The sequence below is a fragment of the Aotus nancymaae genome, unplaced genomic scaffold (assembly GCF_030222135.1).
Source record: "Aotus nancymaae isolate 86718 unplaced genomic scaffold, 86718_ANA_hifiasm-v0.15.2.pri h1tg000006l, whole genome shotgun sequence".
Taxonomy (NCBI): Eukaryota; Metazoa; Chordata; class Mammalia; order Primates; family Aotidae; genus Aotus; species Aotus nancymaae.
This window is the reverse complement of record NW_026988417.1, coordinates 68,100,137-68,116,693: the sequence shown is the minus strand read 5'-3', so window position 1 is coordinate 68,116,693 and position 16,557 is coordinate 68,100,137. Positions and strand designations below refer to the sequence as shown.

At 41.0% G+C, this 16,557-nt stretch overlaps 1 protein-coding gene across 1 annotated transcript in view; it reads right to left on the bottom strand.

Annotated features, from left to right (window-relative positions):
• Nucleotides 1–200: 200 nt before the first annotated feature.
• The window catches only part of PARM1 (prostate androgen-regulated mucin-like protein 1), a 113,114-nt gene continuing 96,757 nt past the window's right edge, over nucleotides 201–16,557 (bottom strand). The window contains exons 3-4 of the mRNA XM_021669668.2: nucleotides 16,384–16,462; nucleotides 201–4,188 (exon numbers count right to left, since the gene is read on the bottom strand). Coding sequence (XP_021525343.2) covers nucleotides 4,104–4,188; nucleotides 16,384–16,462 — 164 coding nt within the window. The 3' untranslated portion in view covers nucleotides 201–4,103. The remainder of the gene's footprint in view (nucleotides 4,189–16,383; nucleotides 16,463–16,557) is intronic.

Below are 16,557 nucleotides of genomic sequence, written 5' to 3'. Positions count from 1 at the left end.
AAAGTTTCTTCAATTCTGACATTCTTCAATACTGTTTCAAGGTCAGAGAGACCTTTCTGCTAAGCAGAAAATATTTACTGATGTAGGATACATTTTCTTAAAGAACAAGTCAGAACTGCTTACTATGAGCTGTGTTGAGCATATCAATCAAGTGGTTTGAATAACAAAATATAACAAAATGTGAATCACACACAGCCAGATGGAAGCTTTTATCAACTTTAATTGATATAATTATAATTGGTATGCAATATGTCTTACAACCAATGTGAATACAATGACATCAAATATCAAAGAAGTTTTCCATCTTTCCATCTTTAAACGATACCAGCTAACTTGCCCCAAGAGAGAAATCTGGCATTGATCTCTTGGTTAGCATTATTACAATATCAACTAGCACTTTTAAAATCAAAGTTGAAATGGTACATTCATTTGCCAAAAAAAAAAAAAAAAAAAAGAGTTAAAGGCAAAGAAGGTGAATCAACGTGCAAATTAGCATCTGGCCTGACTGCAAAATTCATTTCCTGGGTGCAAGAGATTGAACCATGCATACTTGCAAGCAAGATGAAGGGCAAACAGATGACATCAAATCAAAATCAACCCCCAAAGAATCCAGAAGACCTCAGATGGGAAAGGCTGGAGGTCTACTACTATTCATGCTCAGATATCTATCCTGTTTTCCCTAATCTCCTGATACTGATTCAAGAGTCTTTGAGACCCATGTCCTAGGCCAACCTTTCATCTAGAAATGGAAACTATCGCTGTGACCCCAGGCATGGTCAACCCTGCAGTGATTCAGCTGCATGAAGGAGTAGTCCAGAGCTTAGACAGCTGTCTGATGTGGCTAGGACACAACTGTCATTTGATAGAATAAGTAAAAACAACACAGAAGTATCATAGCAAACAAGAAACTGAGATCACTTATATAGCTATGTAATAAACTGTCTATAAGTATTTTTCTCCAGAAACTGAAAATACCATAGACATGATTTTATTAATCCTCACATCTGTGAGGTAGTATGGGGTAAGATCAATATGAAAGCATCACCCCCATTTTAGAAATGAAGACACAGACGTGCAGGGAGGGCAGGAGATTTCACTGGGGCCACAGGAAAAGAAAATAAAGTTGAATCCCGCTTTTCCATCATCTGCCATTGATGGTCAAGAAGAGGCGGCTTGCCTCCCTCCTGCTCTGACATTCTCTCTGAAGTGTTATGACTAGACCTATCCATGAGGAGTGGGACATGATTGTTTAGACCTACTGGATCCATTTCTCTTAGGTAGACCTGAATAGGTGCTCTCCCTGAGGTGAAGGATGTCAATTATCAGCATATATTTCAGGTGTGTGGGTGTGTGTGTGTGTGTGTTTTCAGTAACATTTGTAGAATATAGTTGCTAAAATCCTTTGGCCAATTCAAAAGCAGAAAAGAAAGATATATTTGGCAAAATAAGATTCAACCCTTAAATATTTTATACTCACATAACATAAGGAGTGTTAGAGTCGTTATGGGAAGCTGTTGCCTTGCTGAATACGTCTGGTCTAGGCCCACATCCCTCTCTTTGCCATGCACATTTGGAAGCTAATAACAGCAACAGACCCATTATGTGCCCTTGCACAACAGCAGCCTTCAGTAAAAAAAAAAAAAAAAAAATGCCTGCTTAAGTCCATGGTTTATAGAAGGCCATGGTTCCTGGGAAGAGGCTGGTCCCTTACCCCAGTGTTTATGGCAGAGGCAGCATTCAGAAGTGCACTTCTCCAAAGGTGTTTCACAAACATTGTGTCAAAACATTTTTGGCCTATGGAGAAAAGAACATATGGAATATCTTGTTTTTATCTGCTTGTCCTTTGCCAAACTGAAAGCCCTATGAAGGTGGTGGGGAAAGAGAGATAGTTACTCAAGCCAAGCATGGCCAGAAGGGGCACCCGTGGTCATTTGCTGCCCTCCCTTTTTTTAAAAAAAATCTGAGAAGGTCCACTTTTTTGGTTGGTGGTGTTTTATTCAATATTCAGAGATATGACAATTTCAGTAAGCCCCTTCCTCATTACCCACTCTGGTTGTGAAATGTCTCTGGGGCTTGCTTATTCTCCATCTGCACTTAAAGAGTTTAGGAATAATTTTTTTCAGAATTACTCCAGTGTGTGGGTTGGCAACTTTTTACAAAGTTCAACTTTGTAAAAAGTGGCACTGCCCCTACTGTCTCTGAGACCAGAGCGGTTTAGAAAAGCAAGGGTGGTTTGCATGTCGGTGCTTTGCCAGGCCACAGCCAGAGACAGGACGAGCCGGAGTCAAGTTCCTGTAAGCCAAACAGTCGTGGCAGCAAGGTCCAACTTTACAAACAAAAGTCCATTTCAAGTTCTTTATGACACTGTAGGACAGTATAACACATTTTGAAGTCAGACCCCATGTTCGTTTTCTACTACATGACATCAGGACATAAGATGCTGCTTGCTAATATCAGCTGTTACAGGAAGACAAGTTGTAGCCATGAAATAAAGCTCTCTAGGAAGCACACAGAAATAAAAAGGTCAGCATGCATACCAAGAACCCTTCAGCCAATACACTAAACACTTTGGAGATAAAAACTTGACACATCATTTCATTTTGTTAAAAATAAAACTTATCCTCAATCTGTGAGTGTCTTGTTCTGTCACAGTGGGCATTGTGATAAATCAGGGCTTCTCAATCTCAGCACTATTGATATTTTGGGGTGGGTAATTCTTTGCTGTTGCAGGTTGTGCTGTGCCTGGTAGAACATTTGGCAGCATTCCTGGCCTCTGGTAGCACCCCCAAGTCATGACAACAAAAAATGTCACCAGACATTTTTGAATGCCCCTAGGGTGGAGGCAGGGGGCAAAATTACCTCCTGGTTGAGAATGATTGCAATAAGTGGATGCCTATGAAGAGGAACAATTCTTTCTCAAAATTTGTTGTGCAGGATTTTAAGTCTATATACCTAGGGGTGCTCATTTATTAAAGGGAAGAATTAGTAAGGTAAGTGTATGGGAAGAATAAATGAATTAATTATAGTCTGTTTCCTATGAAAATGCCTCATTGAGTAATTGAGACTAGTGCCTCTTTTTTGTTTTGTTTTTAAACAGGTTTACAGCCATTATCCAACAGACAGTAAAGCAGTGGACCAGTTGCTGTGTGGGTATAAAGCCAAGTCTCTGGCCTCCTCCAAGCTGTGGATGCCTCTGGCCATTAACGATAGCTGATTCCCACTTGCCCTAATGAGGTACTCAGTGCAGGTTAGCCTCCTTTCCCCCTGCCACTTCCCCACACTGTACATGCCTCTCCCTTTCTTTATATAACTCAGCTCATCTCATAGCCCTTTTCTTTGGGAATGCAACTCTGCTGAACGCTTGTGGGCTGGGATCCCAGCTGCCTTTTGAACAGAGCAGACATCCTTTACAGAGACAGGTGGCCTGGAGGGGAGAACAGGTAGGGGCACACTGAGATCCCATGGCAACCTGCTATTCTGCCCCTCAACCTGCTGGCCTCCTCCAGGGCACTTCCCATTTTTATATTTCATTAATTAGGCAGCTAAGAAGCTGCTTTCCAGCTTGTACAACCAATCAGGCACCATCCTGTCAGAAACAGCCAGATAAACAGAGATTAAAAAGGAATCTGAGAAAACCCTGCTCTCTCCCACGCAGGGTGAAATCCTCATAAAGCTAATTTCCTTTCCCCTCATTGATATTTAATGTAATTTCCTAAATAGAAGTTTAAGAAATAACACAAATGAAATGTTCCCCTGAAAGTAATCCCTGACAAAACAATCCAAGTCCTCTTCCTCGGTCCTTCTCAAAGTGAGTCCTGAAGTGGGAGAAGAAGCCTCCACCAAGTTAGTCTGGCCTGGCTGGTGCAAGGCCAGCCCATTTCAGCTGCAAATCGGCCTCCACTCACCTTTAAATAATGGTTCTTTTTGTACCAGAAAGGGGAAGTTGTAGCAGCCAGAGGAGAGGGAGGAAAACAAAAACAACCATACCAACAAAACAGGGCTTAAGATTGTCGTTCAATGCGCATCAGGTACTTATTAATTCTACTGGATAAGCGCTTATAAATAAAGAACAGTCAATCCTCATCCCGGGCCATATTCCGTTGTTAGGAGTCATCGTACAGGGGGTTGTTGTAGTTTCCCCAGGACCCGTAGTCGTGGTCATCCAAAAGCCTTCCGTAGGAGGAATGCCTGGTGGAGAAACAGAAGAGGGCTGTGATTACCTGGAAAAGTTGCCCATCTGAGGACAGCCTAATGCCCTGCATGGAACTGGGGACATTTATAGGGCCAAGGAGAGGGAAAAGTGTGATGTTCTCACTAGAACAACAGACCCAGCCACTGTGGAGGCCCTGGTCTACCAAACAGCTTGTCAGTGACAACTCTTCCTGCTAGGATACCAACTGGCACCTTTGGTTGGGGTCATCTGACTCCTTGTCGTTTCCTGCAACTCCAGTGCTGGGGAAGGAAGTGGAGGCCCCATTTCCATGGTAATTTAACAAGAAGGGATGGGAAAGGGAAGCTTGCATTCCTAACATCCTGACTTAGGTTCTGGGCTTAATTCTCCCTGAAATAATGATGACACAACCACAACCACTGTTACTATCACCACCTCTCCTGACATTTATATTGTCTTATAATTTACCAAATGCTTCTCTATTTAGTTTTTGCTTGATCTTCAAAATGAAGCCATGGGCAGGTATAGTTTATACTTATTTCTCTGAAAAAGAAAATGGGGCTCAGAGATGTTAATTGAAGTCCCCAAAGTCATCCAACTGCGCTGTCAGCCAAATCTCCATCTCTTGTATCTAAATCCAGTGCTCAGAGCTCAAGTTCCCAAAGTCTTAGCACTCTGGTTGAATGGCACTATGGGTTAAGCAGAATTTGGTGGATAATTAATTGTAAGACCCTCTCTCATTATTAATAATGTATCTATAAGAAACTGAAGTCAGATTGTCATCATTCCTCTGTTCAAAAGCTTTGAATGGCTCCTCACCTCAGAGTAAAAGCCAAGTTATTAAAATGCCTTGCAAAACCCTATGGGTCTGGCCCCAGCTACTTTTCTGAGCATATCAGCCCCTATTATAGGACCCTTGCTCCCTCTGCTACAGCCATACTGGTCTCCTTCTCTTCACTCTCATGCCTGACACAGCTTTGCCTCAGGGCCTTTGCAGTGACTGTTCCCTTGGCTTGGAACAATTGTCCTCCAGGTCTCCACACAGCTCATTCTCTCATTTTCTTCAAGTCTTTGCTTAAATGTCACCTTCTCAATGAGGCCTTCCTTAACAACTTCACATGGTTTGGCTGTGTCCCCACCCAAATCTCATCTTGAATCATAACTCCCACAATTCCTACATGTTGTAGGAGGAACCTTGTGGGAGGTGGTTGAATTATGGGGGCGGGTCTTTCCTGTGCTGTTCTCGTGATAGTGAATGAGTCTTCTGAGATCTGAGGGTTCTATAAGGGGAGGTTTCCCTGAACAAGCTTTCATTTTTTTTTTTTTTTTTTTTTTTTTTTTTTTTTGCCAGCCACCATCCATATAAGACGTGACTTGCTCCTCCTTGCCTTCCACCATGATTGTGATGCTTCCCCAGCCACGTGGTACTGTAAGTCCAATTAAACTTCTTTCTTTTATAAATTGCTCAGTCTTGGGTATTATCAGAAGCATGAAAACAGACTAATACACAATTTTTAACCCCCACCCCCAGACTCCTAGCTTAATATTTCTCACAGTACTTATCACCTTCTAACATGTTATATAATTTACTTTCCTCTCTTCCGTAACTAGATTAAAACCTCCATGTAGGTATGGATTATTTGCCTGTTGTGTTTATTCTTGGCTCTAACTCCAGTACCTAGAAGAATATATGACAGATAGTAAGTCCTCAATACATGTTTATGAAAGAAACAGTGATCGAAAAAAATAAATCCAGAGTTCCCCCCAAAACTGATCTGTTCATAAGATGGGAGATTCCTGGAAAGGAATATGATCATTTTAAGACTAAAACTAATGGCAGGATTAGAAGAACATCACAAAATGAGATTTGATATCTCTAAGGCTGGTGCTAGCATATGAATTATTATGCCTTGCCACTGGAAGTCATGTATGCTAGATACAGTTCAAAAAATGCCCACTTCCACTAATTTTTATCTCAGCTAGATGTGAAAATTAAATAAAATGAAAACATCTGAGAGGTGCAAAAAGCATTTGCTATACTTATATCTGTTGCTAAAATAATTGCTATTGCTCATTTGAAGCTTATTTACATCTGCCAGGTATTTCCAAAAAGATGATTTTTGTGTGTGTGTGTGTGTAAAGAACTAGGCCTTTGCTGTGCTCATTTCAAACTCTTAGCCTTCAAAATTATGATTTATGTCCTGAAGGCTGACTCAGCTGACCTAATCTATATACCTGGAAACCTGAATATGTTCCAAAATTTACTTTGCTTGCCCTAAAGGCTCACGTTCATTTCTGTGGGTATGGGAAGGAAGAAGACTAGCAATAGCAACCCAGAAACACCACTGCTTTTTTGATCTATAGAAATAAGGGAGGTAGTTTTGGTAAACAAAGGTCATGGGCTGTCTATGGCCAACACTCTCTCCAAATTTAAAACCTCCAGTTCCAATCAAATTCTTTAACAGGATGGTTGAGAAATGGAAGCTGTAGAATCAAGAAGTTAAAACCTGGTAACTACAGCACTGGCACCCTGCCTAAATTTCAGCATGACTTACTGCTGCAAGCCTGGCAAACATCTACTTATAAACATGCTCCTTTATTGATGGGGTATTCCTGCTTCACATTTGTATGGTAATTGAACTTCTCATGGAATTTTTAACCCTATCGCATAATTTTATTCCCATAAAATGTGAGTTTGGTCAATAAATGTATGTCCTTGAGTAAATTTTTAACCCACTGTTTCTTCATGTATAAAATGGAGAAACTTTAAAAAAAATTGCTTTAGGGTTGTTAGGAGGATTAAATAAGGTAATACATATAAAAGACCTGCCCCATGGTAAATGTGCAATGAATGTTGGCCAATATGTTTTAATTTTTAATATAATAAATCTTATACAAGCACATGGTAAATCTGCCAAATAGTAAAAAATGCCATTGAATGAAAAGTGAACCTCCCTCCACTAGGAACTCTTGAAACTATATGCCAGGTATAGTTATAAAGCCAGTTTCTTACATGATTGTTATTGTATTTGAATTTTTAAAATTTATTATTATGTTGGAATGGGGGTTAGAAGATTAAAAATCTCTGGCTGTCAGGTTTTATTGGCTATAGTTATTTTAGGCAAGACTATTTGGTTAATGCTATATCTGAATTTCCTATATTCTAAGACACATCTCTTATACAAACATTAGTAAAATAAGGGAAAAAGACTGGTCTTTATTTTATTATTACTTTTTTGACTTCCCATTGAAGAAACAGTGAGTTGAATAAAATGCTGATAAGTGAGGAGAGAGATGCAAGAGATATGGATGAACCAAAATTGTGAAGATACTGAACACATGGGGCTTATTTACCACATTAACGAGCTTAAACAGGAAAAACTGGGTGTGCTGGGATTCCAGCCAGGTTTGGATAAATCGGATACTATTGTTGTAAGAGTAAGGCAAACACATTTTTTTTTTTTTGGTATGTGTGATAAGAGGACAATAATTAGTGAGCATGTTACAGTTTCTCTCTAGGTCAGAACTTCTTAAATCCTGGCACATTTTGGATGGAAATGGGGAGGTTTTCAGATTGGCATTTATAGAGAGTATGAGGTTAAAAAAAAAAAAAAAAAATCAAAGACCGAAAAACAAAGCAACTCCCATTCCCAAGATTAGGAATGTGAGATCCAAGGAATTTAGATGACTTTGTCAATGCTATTTAATGGCAGAGCTGCTATGGAAACCAAGGTCGTCTCTTTGTTTGCTTTATAAGGCAACATTGCTTTATGTAATTTCAATCTGAACAGCAATCTGTATGAATGATGTCATTGTCAGGTCAAAGCAATTTTATTTACTAAATGTCTTAATAAAGACTGGCACCGATCCAACAGAGCCATGTTTTCTCTTTGCTGTGTCTTGGCTCCTCTTAGATGGTAAACTTCTGGAGGGCAGACTATGTCCTACTTTTTTTCTAACTACCTGAACACCTAATAGGTTGCTCTTGATATAATGGTTATTTTATGAATATTTGGTGATAACTGTTTATATCCAGCAGCATAAATAGTGTATACAGAGTGTCTGTGGGGTTTGGCTATAACCAGCTGGGATTCATAAGGCCCGTGGAAATTCATTGTATAACTGGAAAAATGAAAATATCCCATAAGGAAGACCAATGGTTAAAGCTACTCTTTTGACTTTAAACATAGGAAGGGGAGGAGAATTACGGCTGGACTAGCAGGCGATGATGTGGCTTTAAAGCCCTTAGCACAGTGCTCACAGCCCCTGTTAATCAATGGCACTGTGCTTACTGTCAATGTGATTCTACTGTATTGTATGCTGTAGTAAGCAAACTAAAATCCCAGGGGGTAAAATGAGGAATGATTTCTTTTAAACTCTTCCCTCATTGCTCTCTTTCTTTAATGGCTTTGCTCTAATAGAAAGCAGCACTCACCACTCCTATCCTTACTTGGTGACCCCTTGTTGGTGACAAATGGTAAATGATGTGGTGACACTTGTGGTTTGAGGCCTTCTCCAATACTGCAAAGTGGTACCTATTTAAAGATAACTGTGGCATCAATACTTAATGGAAAATGAGTGAAGTGTCCCTTTGCTTGTGTTGAAACAAAACATATTTTAGAAAACACCCTGTCCTTTGTAAGGGTCAGCCCCAGTTCTCCACAAGTCTCCACCTTTATTTATGACTATGCCCCACAAAGCCCTCTCCTCTTTAGTCAAGTGAGTCTTGCCATTCAATCATTAGTGCTTACCATGTGCTAAGGATATGAAGAAATACAGAGGGATACAAAGATGATTCAGACGTGGCTTAATGCTGGAAAAATGCAGCTGAATTTGCAGTTCATTAGCCATTAGTAGTTAAGCCTTAGACTCTTATCATCCATTAGCAAAACTGTTTGATGCAGCTGTCACTGTCTCCTTTTTATTATTTCCATCGTTTCCTCTTTTTTTGTGATTATCATTTCCTGCCTGGCTTCTTTAAGTATTCATTGAAAACTTACCATCTATCAGGCCCTATTCCAGCACCTTAACAAACTGAAAAGATCAAAATCCCCGTCCTTAGGGAGCTTACATTCTAGATGGGGAGACACAATAAATAATATACAAATAACAATATGGTGGATGTTACCAAGTCCATGGAGAAAATAAATAGAAGTGGAGTGGTGAGGAGTTCCCAGTGGGAGGTAGGGACTGTAATTTTGAATACGATGATCAGGGAAGGTCTCACTAAGACATCATTTGAGCAGACACATAGAGGAGATGAGGGATGAGCCATGTGGATGACTGAGGGATACCATGTAGACAGAGGAAGCAGCAGCACAGAGGCCCTGAGGCAAGAGCAAACAATATATCCTTCTGGTAGCTACTGAGCCATAATAAAAAAAATAAACTGTATATGTTGGAATGATTTTAGATTTAGAGAAAAGTTGTAAAGATAGTACAAAGATTTCCCATATACCCTTCACCCAGCTTCCACTAATGATATATAATTATTGTATATTTGTCAAAACTAAGAAACTAATATTGTGAGCCACAATTTTGAGGCTAAGAAAATTGCAATCATTACAATTTATTTTATTCACTCCCAGTTACAATAGCAAGTTAGTGGCAGAGTGAGTATTACAACTCAGGAATCCTATCAGTTCCATCTTTCCAACAAAAATCTCACTGATGGGAACATTTCCAAACATTTGTTTTTAAAATCACCCCCTCCCCCGCCACCTTTTATTTCTAGACTCTGGGTTTCTTTTAAAAAGCTATTACTTTCAAACATATCTTGAAATGATTACCTCTGCTTTGAAGGGGCAGGTCAAATTTGTTTATTTAAAAAATTATCTGCCAGATGCCATACTAGCAGACAATCATCACACAAAAGATCAGACATCATTGGCATATCTGCTTATTTGTAAACTAGTTCAGTGTCACGAAGTAGCTAGTAAAATTCTGTGTGGTTTAACAGATTCCCACGGCTTCCCCTTCCCCAAACCCTCGTTCTTTCTGATTAGGAGTAAACAAATGTTATTGCTGCACCCCAAACTTTCCTACACAGACTCATTAACACTTGTCCAGTAAATGTTCATTAAGCAGCTACTATATGTCAGGTACTGCCAGGGACTTTATGTTGTTCTGGTGGAGGAAACTGGCAGAGAATGCACTGATTCCAGTACAGGGAGGCACATGGTACAAGGGAAGCATGCACAGCAAGGAACTCAGGATGGAGAGGTGAGAGAAGGCTTCCCAAAGGAGGGTCTCTCTTGGGCTGGACAACTTGAAATTAGCCAGATAAGAAACAGGTGAACCAAACACCTCTAACAGAGATTGGCATGTTCGAAATTACAAAGGCAATATATTTGAAAGAGGGCAACATGTCTGAAATATGTTTGAAACAACAGGGAAATCTATTTGGGAAACTCTACAGCAAAAAGTGTGTTTGGAGTGTTAGAAGGGGTAAAGCAGGGTTGTTCAAAGGCTGGTCCTTGGACCAGCAGCACTGGCATCACCTGTGAGCTAGTTAGAAGTGTAAATGCAAGTGCTCCACCTGGACCTACTGAATCAAAATCTATGGGGATGAGACCCAGGAAATTGTGTTTTTAATAAGCTCTTCCATTGATTCTTACACACATTAAAGTTTAAGAACCACTGAGGGAGAAAATTGAGTAAACAAGACCTACATAACTCCAAAAGGTGTTCTGAAAAAGTCAACTGTGCATAACAAATTCTAGGAGATCTTGGCCTTTATGGCTGGCTGGGCCTACCCAAACAGCCAGAAGGAATCCAATTGTACAAAATACAATCACTAGAAGACATAAAAATAGTGACTTCTAACAAGACGCCTTAAAAGACAGACCCTGTTGTGTCTATAAATTAAGATTGTGTTTATTTTTGTGAGGAGAACAGCCCATGTAGTCTGTCTGGGTCACTAGCACACCTAATTATAGCAATATCCACATCACTGGTCTTAGCAGATACAGTCTCCTGTGTAGGGAGATTATCTCTTGGCTGAACAGTTTTGAGCCAACTTAAATAAATCAAAACCAGCTTACCTCATTCTTCCATCATCACTAATTAAAGACACTGTTCTGGAAAAGGCAGGCAGGGCCTTTGCTTTCTTTTAAAGTTACAAACAAGCCCTGGCATAAAGACTGTTCAGAGATAGTTTCCATTTATAAATGTGTAACACGGATGCAACTTTGCAGGCATTTCAGAACAGCACCAATGAAACTGTCAAACTGGAACACGGAAGCCTGCCACATCAATATACAATTAGGAAATGAGCTGCTGTGCCATCTTCCTCCTCCTCCTCTCCCCTCTCCTTTGAATCCCTCGTGCCTACTGAATGAAAATGGTAGGATGGAGATTGTGCTCCCAACCTCACAGCCTATGTGTTGGTGGTTACCACTTTACCGAGTCCCTACTTGCTAAGCACTGTTCTAACAACAACTACAGCAGTAACTAACAGTAGTTGCCCTTCCATCATCTTCACCTCATACCAGGCACTGAATGTTTATATGTATAATTTAATCTTTGTAACAGTCCTGAGTTAGGTATTATTATTATTATTATTATTATTATAGTCTCATTTTACATGAAGAAGCTGAGCACAGAGGGATTAAGAAACTTGCCCCAGGCCTGCTGCAGTGGCTCACGCCTGTAATCCCAGCACTTTGGGAGGCCAAGGCAGGTGGATAATGAGGTCAGAAGATCGAGACCAGTCTGGTCAACATGGTGAAACCCCGTCTCTACTAAAAACACAAAAATTAGCCAGGCATGGTGGTGTGTGCCTGTAGTCCCAGCTACTCAGGAGGCTGAGACAGGAGAACTGCTTGAACCCAGGAGATAGAGGTTGCAGTGACCTGAGATCACGCCACTGCACTCCAGCCTGGGTGACAGAGCAAGACTCTGTCTCTAAAAAAAGAAAAAAAACCAGAAAGTTGCCCCAGAGTGCATGTTCTTAGTCACCATGCTACAGTCTCTCCAGGTATTCTGCATTCATTACTTCATTTCATCTTTAAAACAACCTTGAAAGATATATATTATTAGCTCCATTTTTTGCAGATTGGAAAAACTGAGTATCGAGGAGTTCATAATTTTCCCAAGGCCGCCTAAATAGTAAGTAGAAGAGTGAGCATTAAACTTGACTGCAAAGCTCACATTCTTTCCTCCACACCACACTGCTGCTGGTTAAAAGCTGGGGTCATAATCCAAGAAGAGCCCTGGGTTCAGGGCAGTTCATTTTATAATCCAAAAGTGACTCAGGTTACAAAAAGATGTGGTTCTCCAGGCAGGGGAGGGACACTGACAAAACTAGGGGTGATGGGTCCCTGGAGAAAGGGAGTGTGAAAAACAGATGGCTCTTAAGTCTACAATGCCTTTAGAGGAAATAAGGATTGATCGGGAAGAAAGGTGAAAAGTCCCAAGCCACCATTAGCAGAGCCTTGCTAAGCATTCTGTTTTTCTGGTCATGAGGCTGCCTTTTCAAGCAGATTCTCCCCTTGCATTTGCAGAGACCTTGGCTGGGCCAGGGTCATATCCCATGGTTGCAGGTCAGAAGCTAATGGCTCCCTGTGGGTCGTGATTTTAGTCACTTGCTGCTCCAGCCAAACAAGCTAAAAGACCACAGAAGACAGATCGTTTGTTATGTTATTGTTTTTAGAAATCTGGGATGATGAAAGCAGAATAAGTTTCTGACCAAAGGAAAGCCTGTCCTTAGGAACATACATGCACACACATGTCAGTTGAACCAACTGTATTTTTGATGAATGATTAGTGGGGCTTTCCGAGAACCTGGCAAAATAACACTTGAAGGGGGTTTAGCATAGCCTTAAGATTCATAACAGCGATTAATCTCCTTAAGTTTTTATTTTACCAAAATAATTAACAGAGGAGCAGAAAGGGGTTTTCCTTAGGGGGTTTCTGAAACCCCTTAAGGGTCTAATGACTGTATCCATCCTTAAGTTTATAGTGCTTAAACTTAAGTAGCATAATAGATAAATAGCAACGTTATATTTATGCCACTGTGGATCTTACTACATTTAGGAGGCAGAATCTGTATGGGGAAGAAGAATAATGATTTATTCAATTTAATCATTTACTTAATTTATCTGGTGCTCTGAAGGCCTGGGGAAAATATAGCTTAAAATAACATTTTAATCAGCACTCATCAGAGCAAATTGTAGTGGCCTGCTAACAAAATTTCCCAAGCCTGGTAAATTCTGTGGTGGCAGAACTGTGTCACATCACGGATGTGGCCTGGCGCATGGCTGATGCGCTACAGCTATCTATCAAGGACTGTCTTCCCGGGGCTCCTTCCAGTCTACCACTTCGATGATGATGATGCTGGCAGTACTGTGTACTTGCTTCCAAACAGTGTTACGAGGTAGAAACTACCGCCCTTATTTTACAAGTCAGGGAAATGAGGGTTAGTGATGCTCTGTGACATGCCCAGGTCACAGTGCTGGAAGTAGTAGAGCTAGGATTTGAACTGAGGTCTCCTTGCTTCTGGAATCTGAATTGTTAATTACTGTTCTAGACTGTCTGCCTATAGCCAGTGTGGGTTTAGAGGTGGTAAACTTGAATTCTTGTCTAAAGTGAAGAGGAAGAGTCCTTCCAGTTATTTCAACACCGGTTTGGGGAAGTATGTAGCAAGCAGGAAGTATTTCTATTTCACTTCACACTTTAGAGAAGGTCGTATTTTTGGTAAGGTAGCCCTTCAGGAACTCACCATTGGTGATTCTAAAATGACTCTAAAATTTATATGTAAGCTCCTTTTTGGGGCAGGGAGGGGCAGAATATATTTTTAAACAGATACTTTGTTACAAAATGGAAACGAGGTTCCCAGAGTAGTTCATAAAAGCCAATTTCACTCATAATTAAAATATGGTGTATCTGCGGTAATAAACTAGTAATTAAACCAGATGGAAAAAGGTACATTCAGTAAAATATAATTTATAAAATTAAGTTCAGTGCTCAAGGAAATGCAGACTTAATGAAGAAAAATATTTTTTAAAATCTGGAGGAAACTTCTGGATGCTTTTATAAAATCTTTTATTAGAAACAGGTCATGCGGGACCTTTAATTCCAATTTCTCTTCAAAACCTGGCTTTCCTGTTCTTTGTATCTTAGATTCAGGTGATATTACAAGGCACTCTCATACTTGACATTATCAAGATTGATTTGGTGCACATTTAGAACACAAGATGGAGGGAAATAAAAGGGAAGGAGGAGGGAAGCGCTCCCAGTGGGCACTGGGTGGGGCTGGGTGGTGAGCGGGGATGAGAGGAGGCAGCAGCAGATGGTTGTGTGCTGAGAGATGAGGAATCATATCCACAAGCTCCGCATGGGAATGAGGGCAAGAGGGAAGGACAGGGTGGCACAGCCTCTTGAGAAAGAAGCGTGGCTGCTGGAGGGACAAGTCAGGGGTGTCTGTGTGTGTGTGTACTACAGTGCCCATAAGATTGTACGTCCTTATGTTTCATTGTTCATTTGTTCAGTATGTCAAGCACCATCTTGGTGCCCAGCACTGTCTTCACGGACAAATCCAGGTCCTTAAGGAGCTTACACTTTTTTGTGGGGAAACAGACAATAAACAAGCAACACACACGCAAAAACAAAATGACAGTAATAAAATAAAATAATAGACAGTGATCACAGCCAGGATGGACTTAACAAGGCACTAAGAGTAAATAACAGGGGCACTAAACTGGAGAGGACATCTCTCGAAGTGAGATGAAAGTCAAGGTAAGCCGCATGAGAAGAAGCTAGAAGAAAAGCATCTCAGGGAAGGACTAGCAAGAGCCCAGGGCCTGGGGAAAGAAGGACAGAACCTGGTGTGTCTTAAGAATCAGAGGGAGCTGGAGTGACTGGAGCTCAGGGCTTCAGAGGGAGAGAGGGCTGAGATGATCGGAAAGGAGGAGGCAGGCACAGTCCAGGACGACTGAGGGCTATGCTGAGGAGTTACAATTTAATTCTCAGTGCAAGGGGAGCCACTGGGGTTTTTCAGAAAGGGAGTGTCAGGACAGAGGAGCTTGCATAGAAATGGTTCTGGCTGCTGGGAGGAGAACAAATTGGAGGTCAAGGGTGGGTGTGCTCACCATGCAGCCTGTGTCTTTCTGTCCTTTGTTATGGGCACCACACAGACTTGCAAATAAGACTGTCACTTGCCATCTGGCATTTTACAGCTGGAAGGACACTCAGAGACTGTGAGTAATGTGGTGTTGAGACTTGATTTCACAGAGCAATAGAATATAAAAATGGAGGACTCACAGAGTATTGCAACTTCCTATTAGGCTAAAGAAAGTAAAATCGCAGCTACTATCACTTCATTTCGTAGGAGAAAAAAAATTTTAAAAGCAAAAGTATAAGGACGTAATCTTAGAAAACAGTTTTACAGGAAATGCCACACCTTCCTTATATTTTTTACATTTTACCTTAGAAGCAGTGAAAACAAATCCACAGTTCAGTATTCAGAACATCAGAATTTTGGGACCATCGATCCCACCCTTCTACCCCCTTTCACAGATGAGAATAGGTGAGCTTTAGGAGGCATGTGGCTTTCCCAGGGTAATGAGGTACATTAAGGGCAGGGAGCCTAGGCTTCAGTCTCCTGACTCCGTGTTAATTCTTGTTCCATTGCATCATCATGCTGTATATCTTCAGCTTACTTCTACCTTGCCAATGTTCAGATACTGTACATCTATAACTGTGCAGTGCCAAGTACACCCACCATTTTCACTTCTCGGCCAATATTTCTTAGGGCTAAGATACCTATTAAGGAACAAGTATCCAGCAAAACAGCTCTCAGCCCAGAGCCCAACAAAACGGAATCCTTTTCTTTATAAAGAAGGGTAAGCATGGATGAACCTGGAAACCATCATTCTCAGCAAACTGACACAAGAACAGAAAATCAAACACTGCATGTTCTCACTCATAGGCGGGTGTTGAACAATAAGAACACATGGACAGGGGAGCATCACACACTGGGGTCTGTGGTGGAGGGAACTAGGGGAGGGACAGTGGGGGTGGGGAATTGGGGAGGGATAACATGGGGAGAAATGCCAGATATAGGTGATGGGGATGAAGGCAGCAAACCACATTGCCATGTATGTACCTATGCAACAATCCTGCATGTTCTTCACATGTACCCCAGAACCTAAAACGCAATAAAAAAATATATATATTAAAAAAAAAAAAAAGAAGAGTAAGCTGTGTCTCACCTGATCTTTAGGTAGGCTGCAACTCCAAACACCAGCAGCACCACGGCAATGACTGTCACGGTAATGGCGGCGATGCTGCCTGTGAAGGAGGAAGGGCACAGAAAAGAAGATACATGAGGATATGGGGCATCACGTGACTTTGGCATGTACAGTATCCACCTTCTGCCTGATCCC